Source organism: Cucurbita moschata, unplaced genomic scaffold (genome assembly GCF_002738365.1).
Source record: "Cucurbita moschata cultivar Rifu unplaced genomic scaffold, Cmos_1.0 Cmo_Scf00016, whole genome shotgun sequence".
Classification (NCBI taxonomy): Eukaryota; Viridiplantae; Streptophyta; class Magnoliopsida; order Cucurbitales; family Cucurbitaceae; genus Cucurbita; species Cucurbita moschata.
Window position 1 is genome coordinate 4,028,404 of NW_019268532.1, and position 9,013 is coordinate 4,037,416.

A 9,013-nucleotide genomic window follows, 5' to 3' on the forward strand; every position below is an offset into this window, starting at 1 on the left:
TGGAGAAAGATGTTGAAGGAAGCTTGGTGAATCCCACTGAGTATAGGCGTGTCATCGAAAGTCTAAGGTACTTGACTCATACTCGTTCGGACCTTTTATATGTTGTTGGAATATTGAGTAGGTACATGGAAAAGCCCACTATGATGCATCATCAAGCGGTTAAGCACATTCTTCGCTAAGTGAAGGGAACCACAAGCTATGGGTTGAAGTATCAAAGAGGGCAAGGTGACACTAGCTTCCTGTGAGGCCGAATTCATTGACAATAGAAAAAAAACTGTAGGAGTGACTTTTTGTAACGCCCGCTCATCGTCAACACGATTAACAGGAGTTACCATCAACAACGACAACATACTCTAACACCCAATCATAATCTCAAAATATTTCTAAAAAAAAACATCCAGTAAAATATTTAAAACCAGTGCTATTTAAACTTAAAACAACCGAAGTAAATTCTTGACAGCAAAAACATAAGTACACAAAACAGACACAGACATGGATTCCCAGTAGTCTTCAGTCCGCTGGTCTCGTCCTCGGTTGGCCTGCATCATCTAAATCTGGAAAGAAAAGTTATAATAATTTTGATGAGTAATTAAATTACTCAGTAAGTAGCTAGCTTATCATTTAAGAGTTCATAACTAATCTTTCCAGGTGTTTTTAAGTTTTATTCATCATTGACTCCTAGTTCTCTTACTAGGGTCATCTGTTCGTTAATGAGGTATCTCAGCTACCTCCAGCTAGGTTACTGACTCTCTCTCGATATGCTTATCTAGAATTTTCGGACTCGTATGTAAGACTCGCTCTCGGTCAAATACGGCCCGTCTACTAATTGCTCTGGCGGCCTGTTTATCTCATATACCAACAGTCAGGAGTACTCATGCTCCCTGACTTAGCACACAGCGCGTTGGCCAGGAACTCTGCGGAAATTAGTAGACTATCATACTCATATAAATAAGCCATAGCTCAACAACCAATAAGCATATCTTAGAGTCATAACCTTTCTATTAACATGCATAACATACTCACAGTTACTGCATGTTTTCATACATGTATCATGTTCAACACATAGAACATTCTGACAATCATTTATATCATGCTTACATCACAGGCAAGCAGTCACAATATACAATAAACACTCAATATCATCAAAGCTTATCATAACATATTAAGCTCTTAATCAGGTAAACAACATACTCACATGTTGTAAAACAAGTTAAGAACTAGTTCAAAGGTCGATACGCTACTTACTTGGTTTCGAACTTCTTTTCCCCCTTGAATGTACGTTTAATAGTATTTCAACACAATTCCTTCCTATTAGACCTATATTTTATCAATTTCAACATAAGTATAGACCAATTTTGATAGGACAGGTCAAAAGGAGTCGAACGGGACAAACCGGGAGCCAAAATACCTGCTCACGCGCCCTCACGCGCCAACACAAGGTCGGGGTTCGTTTCTCACGCGCCTGATCCGCGCACAATCGCACTTCCACTCGCGGCCTCCCACGCGCCTCGCGTGTCCTTCACGCGCTCGTCTTCAACCTCTCCTCCCTGCAATTTTTCTCAATCTTTTCCTTTAATACCCGTTGTGTCCCAAAGCAAAAATTTCATCTCTACCGCTCGAATTTCGTTCTAATTTCATCTACAACTTTATAGATCTTCTAACTACGGTTCTAACAAGCCTTATTTCATAACTTATTATGCAGTATGAATCAAGATATCGAGATTTATAGGTTCGGTGATATGGGTTTTTCGTTACCTTCGAATCACCGTCCGATTCAGCTCGTGGCCGTATCCCCTTCCTCAAATGATTCCTCAGCAACAACCCCTCTTCCTTTACCCTCGATTGATGTCCAATTTTAAGCAACCAAAACTCGAATTCTCAAAAATTTCCTCCTCTGTTTTCTGGGTTTTTCGCTAATCACTCTTCTTCGTTTTTCTTCCTTTTTAAAACCTAATCTAGGCCCTAATACGCTTCCACATCCTCTAACAATCCACTCATCCATCCCACGCCTCCAGCCTACGCGTCCGCCGCCCCTCATCTCCTTTACAGCAGCTGCTTGACGCAGCTGCTTTGATTTTTTTTTTTTTTTTTTTTATTATTATTATTATTATTATCAAACACACAACAAATAAATACAAAATACATATTATCATTATTTTAGGTTGTTACACCTTTCATCTCAACGAAAATTTGATCTCTTGACAATCTCAGAAGTATCGAATTGTGACACTCTTCCTATGAGGCCGAATTCATGGCAACAACTGCGATGTCGTACCAAGCATTGTGGCTGAGAAATTTGTTGAGCGAAGTGACTAGAAGTGAACTAAAGCCACTAACTCTACGTCGACAAAAAATTCGTGATTACACTGATAAAGAATCCAGTATTTCACGGATGCAGAAAATACATTGACACTCGCTTTCGCTTCATCCGTGAGTGTGTTGAGAAGAGACAAATCATTGTGGAGTTCGTATGCACTAGAGAGCAATGTGAAATTGCTAGGAGTGAAAAATATAGAACAAAGTAAGCTTATGGAGGAGAATGTGAGTTAATAAGCTTGACTTAGCAAAAGAATTTATTAACCCAGAGCAATTTTTAGATAATTTTTTTTTTTATTTGAATGAGTTTAGGGGAAATTGTTAGTCTTTACGAAGATTTGTCAGTAGTTGCTTAACTTGAGCAGAAAATTTAGGAACTTGAGAAGAAAGTTTAGGAGATCGGTTGTGCTTCCTCTACTATAAATACTCATGACATGTATGTTATTTTCACAACAACAAAGATAATTGAAAAACCTAAGTACTTAAGGTTCCTCTATTCAAAAGCTCTTTTCCCGCAATTTATTCTTTCTATTATTTGTTTCAACATATTTCAATTGTGGGCAATTTTCAACCCTGCGCTCAACACATGTGACCCGTGCAACATGTTTGCGACCCAGAGTACTTGGCCTGAGATCATGCAATGACTCAGATCAAACCCCTAAGCCCATCTATATCGAAGACCCAACCGAGCCCAATACGTTTGGCCTAAACCTGAAGTCTACGCCTCGACCCGGAATGCCACCTGAACACGCGTCTCCTTTCCCACAATGACACGTGTCGCACATGCGAACACCCACTCCTTCGGCTTAGTCGGCTCAACGCGGCTCGGCTCGGTGCAACATCACTTCTTTGCTCAAAACTCGACTATCCGGCTTGGATTGATGCTTTTGGTACCAACTCCCATAGTTTCTACCCTCCTAGAGATTAATTTGACCTTAATTGAGGTAATTGAGGTTAGTTTAGCATCCTATTTCCAAGTTCACGTTGATTTAAGCTAGAAATGTGTGTTATTAACGTAAACAAGATGGACGTTCGAATAGGAAACAACTCCCGGCAATACGTGGAGAAACTTCTAGGAAACAGAATCTAAATGTACTCAAGTGTAGGGAGAGCCCTGGCTAAGGTCAACCAAGTAAGTGTCCTTACTATCGGTATGGTTAGAAATGATGTTGTGTATTGACACGTGCAGGGCACGTATCATATATTTGATCTATGAGAAGTTTAGGAAACAATATGACTAGATATGCATATGGAACGATATGACTACGAAGTGTTTATGTAATGGTATGACTATGATATGACATGAGAACGATGTATATATTTATATATGTTATATATGATATGAGAATGATATGATATACATTATGGTATGATATGTTTGATGAATTGATATATTTATGATGTGAAATTGATGAAGCCATACTTGAGATATGTTATGTGACGGTTATTATATGATATGATATGATATATGCATGATAAGAATTGTTATGTCTGGAAGCATGGAAACGTTATGATATGACATGTATGTATGCAATATGAATGATATGATATGATTGACATGCAAAAATGACGAACTAGCACGAAATACAACCCTGACATACACACGAAAGATATGATAAATGATGTGATAATCGACATGTGATAAACGATATGAGGAATGATATAACAAAATGATATGATATGAAAGATAACGCTAGCGGAGTTGTATTAAATGATCATGAAAATAGAAAAATGTTGAGACCTCATGCATTATTGTGTGCTCATGCATCGGGAAATATCCCTTCTCCTTCACAATAATACGGACGTGTATGCTACTAGGCTGGGAAACGATCATTATGTTTATCATAATGTTGTCATGATAGTTGCTATTCCTAACGGGTGTCCAACATTAACAGTTACCAAAGAATGCTTGCCCGACTAGAAAGGAGCTCAGGAGGTGTGCGAACCGAATGGTGGGTCCATACTCACAGGTGTGGACCTGTGTAGAAAAATTAAGTACACATCCAATTGCCCATTAAGATAACCGTCGTAGGAAAATAGACTGATATGATAGGTCTCATTCATGATTGTATGTTTTTGCATTTAACCTAGTAATGAAGTCACTTACTGAGTATTTTATTTAAAATACTCGAGACATGTACTACTTCTATATACTCGAGACATGTACTACTTCTATTTTAGGTAAAGGCAAAACATCCATATACGATTGACGACAACATCGCAACTCGAGACCATGACACATGCATAGGGTAGATACATTTATTTTGTTAGACTTAGGTTAGAATATGATGTTTTTAATTTTAACGCTTATTTATTTTATTTAGTCTTTCATTGTATCGTTAAAGATGTTTTTAAACATTAAGTCCATAACAGTGTTTTAAAATAAAGTTTATGTTTCATGAAAAAGTTTAAACGCTAAATCTACTGTATGCTACTTTAACTAACATCTACGGTCAAACTAATCCTATGCCACCAAATTCATAAATGATCTAAACTTGTTCGTAAATATGAAATTAATCTTAATATTAGATACACTACCTCCTTACTTCTGTTACTTTTTCTTGCCTTCATTTTTTTTTTTTTTTTTTGCCTAAATTAGAAACGTTTCCACATGCATGTCTTTAGCACATATGCAAAAATTTAAAATTCGACACTTTCAAATGAATTTACACATCTAATTTAAAAATCTAAAATAGAAATAACATAGTATTTGAATACGAAAATAAAAAAGTCACCTATCAACTACTAAATGAAAGTCAATGCATACTATTGTCATATCTTAACTTCCTTGGTCATCCATCTCAACATGGTCTTGAACTCATTTCAGTTCTAGACAGAGTTGAATGTGTGGCACTTCCACACACACAACCCATGCACGCATACATAAACCCACCAAGCAAGTTCGTATACATACCCCCTATGCCTAGCTTGGTAGGGCACAACACATTAACGTGTTGTCGGATGCCATAGGAAAGGAAAGACCCACATGATATCATGGTGAACATAAATATCGAAAGTATGCATCCATACTAACATAATCTTACGGGGAAGTATCTCGATGCACATGACATACATAAATGCATGAAGTCCCCATGATTTATATTAATAGCATAGCATTAACATCATTCTCTTTTTCCTTTCATCCATAACATAGTACATATGCATCATGTATATATGGTAGTCATCACATAATCCATCATATAGCTTCACAGGGTAAGACATAACATGACATACATAATATTTCATTTCATTCACAACATGGCATAATGGGTATCACATGCATACATAACATAGCATCGTATGTCATTACGTACATAGAACACATAACATAGCATACATCATATGGTGCATGCAGGGAACACATGACATGCACCATTATACATCATTTAATTATCCAACTCCAAAAGTAAGGTGGGTTGGTCTCAGCGAAGTCCCTAATTATTTAATAGCTGCTTCGAAACTATGCTGCAACGTTTAACTTCACCTATATCAATTCATATCAGATTCTTAGTTAAACATAGTGATTTCTCTCGATATAAATCCTAAAACTATCTAAGTTTGAGTAAACCAGGAGTTTTATTGACCTCAATTAGGCTTAAGTTTCAAAAACAAAAAAACTATTTGTTATGAAACGAGCCTTAAAACGTTGCCTTGAGCGATTTATTAAGTTACTAAAGATTAGATCATTCTATACAACAACATATCAAATTAGTTCACAGCGCATCCCAATTTGATTTCCTCCTCCAGAACAATCAAGCCTTTCCCGTATGCTGCTGTTTGGATGTACTTTCAAAGATCTTATCAGCATTTCCAACTTCAAATCCATCCCTTCTGTGCTGCTCTTTCACCTATACAAGTTTGTAATGATCAGAAATTAAAATGTTTTTAAGTTTCAAAGGGTCTTGTTTGTTTTTCTCAAATGTGTTTAAATTATTGTTGAAAAGTGAAGTTTAAGGTTTAGAATAGCACATTTGGAAGTTATGTTCTGTTCTTTTTGTAGTATGATGTGTTTTTCACAGCAAGACTCAGGCACGTAATGAAAGGATGAAACAACCTATGATTGGGGTTAGTTTAATTACCTCTGTTTCTGGAAGATGCTTAAACTGAGGCAGGACCAAACGCTCAGCAAACTCGATGTACGAGCAGGGGACTGTGGTAGTAATGCCATCAGAAAATTCAAAATAAACCGAATCGGCGAGGGTCGAGCTTTGCAGTAGAAGACCATCTGGGCTTACTGAAACGAAACGGTCGGGAATAGATTATAAACACATAAATAACAGATAGCAAGACTAGCCGTGTCATGTACCTTTCAAAACTCCACCTTCCGAATTCAGTTTATAACCATTCTCTTCTATGAACTCATTGAGGTTTTTGATATTTCTAAGATGAGATTTCAGCCGATGGGTCGAAATGGTCACGTGATTAACTGCATAACCGTTCACAAGACTCCAAGCGGCATATTCACTCTCTCTATAGATTCAAAAAGATGAAAAAAAAGTCATCGACATTGCAGATTACGGTGCTCAAAGCATACGTTTCACATGCTTTCAACTCTAAAATCATCCTTAACATGAACTTTGGAGTGAATGGAGATTAAATACCTCGCTAGTTGGACAAACTCAGAATGTGAAGGCTTTTCCCATGTCAAGGAACCTAGAGCACTTGCAAGAGCAGCATGCTTCTTTCCCTTGTGAGAACTTCCAGTGTATTTTCTGATTATATCCTGAACACAATAGGTAAAAAGCTAAAGAAAATTAACAAAAGATTAACAAAAGATTTGGTTTATGTAAAATGGTAAGAGCCCAAGCCGATATTGTCTTCTTTAGACTTTTCCTTTTGTGCTTCCCCTCAAGGTTTTTAAATTACATTTTCTAGGGAAAGGTTTCCACACTCTTACAAAAAATGTTTCATTCTCCTTCCCAACTGATGTCGGATTTCACAATCCACCCCTCTTCGGAGCCCAACGTTCTCGCTGGCACTTGTTCAGTTCTCTAATCGATGTGGGACCCCCCAATCTACCCCCTTTCGGGGCCCAGCATCCTTGTTGGCACACCGCCACATGTCCACTCCCCTTCGGGGTTCAGCCTCCCCAATTGATATGGGATCTCACAATCCATCCCCCTTCGGAGCCTAGCGTCCTCGCTGGCACTTGTTCCCTTCTCCAATCAACATGGGACCCCCTACTACCCCCTTCGGGGCTAGCATCCTTGCTGGCACACCGCCTTGTGTCTACCCTCATCGGGGCTCAGCCTCCTCGCTGGCACATCGTCTGGTGTCTGACTCTGATACCATTTGGTACAGCCTAAACCCACCGCTACCAGATATTGTCCTTTTTGGGCTTTCCCTTTCGGGCTTCCCCTCAAGGTTTTTAAAAGGCGTCTACTGGGGAGAGGTTTCCACACCTTTATAAAAAATGTTTCGTTCTCTTCTTCAACCGATGTGAGATCTCACAAAAATAATCATGACAGAGGACCCAAGATAGAAGTTCTTGTTCAAAATTCAAGAAAAGAAGAAAACTGAACAAAATATAAGACATTCAAGCAATATGCTGATTCCCCTGAGTTAAGAAGTTCCTAAACCACACCTGAGTTTGTGGGCTCATCAGATCTACAAGCAGCTCTGATATGAATACTCTTGGTAAAGGTCCATGAACCCCATCACCATCATAAGCTGCATCAGAATTGGGCGGTGGAGAAAACCAAAATGCTTTTAACTTTTTGGCTGGGAATGATAATTCTTCTTGTCGTGTATATCCAAAATCCAGAAAGAAGTTTGCTAATGAATCAATGCCGTGGCCATCCGTCTAAGTCATCATAGATACAAATACAAATTGAACATTAATTAGATTGATAGCAAAGCCCCAGCCTAGGAGGAGAATGTAATCCTAATTTCAGAATTAAGAAAAATACCCCAAAAGTTCTAAACGCAAGATGATCATAACAAATCTTATCATTATCGACGGATCGAACCAGTTCCAATATGGCCTTTGCTGAGGGATTGCGATTAAGATAAACTGCCTCCATGCTCGCTAAAACATTCCTAAGAAAGGATTCAGCTCCCTACCATTATCCATCACGAATCATTACTCAAATTAGGTCGATGAATCAGAAGAAAACAAAAGAGAAAGAGTAAATTAACCTTAATCCGTGATTGTGATTGTTGCGGTGGATTTCCAGGTTTAGCGGTGGCCATGATCGAGAACAATCGGGTGCCGCCAGAGTTGGAATGGCGGCAACAAGGAAGCGATGAAGATTTTCGAAGAAGAGAAAAGAAATTGTAAGAAATGGGCAGTGAAGAAGAAGGTTTGGAAGAATTCCATCGCGCAGTGGACAAAATTCTGAGCGCTGAGTGAGACAGGGAAGCCATGCGTCTGGATTTTGGTTCTTGGGAGAGTTGGATGAGCGCTGTAAAAAGAATGGGAACGCCTAGAGACGCTGCGCGGTTTCCGTGTTATGGACGGAAATCATTTTAGGATTAGGACATATGGTTGGCTTTGAGTGTTGTGTGCAAACAAAACTAATGCCTACCCAATTTCATTGGATTTGTTCCTAATTTAATATCCAAAGCCATTTTTTAATAGTATTCAAACCCTTATCTCTCTGGCTATATAGATCATAAATAGATAAGAACTAGATGTTGAGATAAGAATAAGAGTACCAATTTCTACGATGGTATCACAGATATTGTCATCTTCAAT

The 9,013-nt window shown here is 38.4% G+C and overlaps 1 protein-coding gene and 1 long non-coding RNA gene across 2 annotated transcripts; both read right to left on the bottom strand.

Moving 5' to 3' along the window:
- Positions 1-1,279: 1,279 nt before the first annotated feature.
- LOC111454569 lies at positions 1,280-1,798 on the bottom strand. Its single transcript, XR_002712456.1, has 3 exons — positions 1,756-1,798; positions 1,409-1,547; positions 1,280-1,317 (listed from the first exon to the last, which is right to left on the bottom strand). It is a non-coding gene; the product is annotated as an uncharacterized LOC111454569 (long non-coding RNA).
- A 4,075-nt stretch (positions 1,799-5,873) lies between these two features.
- LOC111454305 lies at positions 5,874-8,813 on the bottom strand. Its single transcript, XM_023095740.1, has 8 exons — positions 8,455-8,813; positions 8,226-8,375; positions 7,901-8,119; positions 6,918-7,039; positions 6,623-6,786; positions 6,396-6,550; positions 5,938-6,164; positions 5,874-5,905 (listed from the first exon to the last, which is right to left on the bottom strand). Exons 1-7 carry the CDS (start codon positions 8,680-8,682, stop codon positions 6,069-6,071), a joined length of 1,134 nt encoding a protein of 377 aa, XP_022951508.1. The 5' UTR covers positions 8,683-8,813; the 3' UTR covers positions 5,874-5,905; positions 5,938-6,068.
- Positions 8,814-9,013: the final 200 nt, after the last annotated feature.

Coding starts and splice junctions, on each gene's coding strand:
- LOC111454305 (XM_023095740.1), bottom strand. CDS start 8,682: ATGGCTTCCCTGTCTCACTCAGCGCTCAGAATTTTGTCCACTGCGCGA. Junction 8,120..8,225: donor TTGCGTTTAGAACTTTTGGG/GTATTTTTCTTA, acceptor ATGATGACTTAG/ACGGATGGCCACGGCATTGA. Junction 7,040..7,900: donor TGATGAGCCCACAAACTCAG/GTGTGGTTTAGG, acceptor TATTGTGTTCAG/GATATAATCAGAAAATACAC.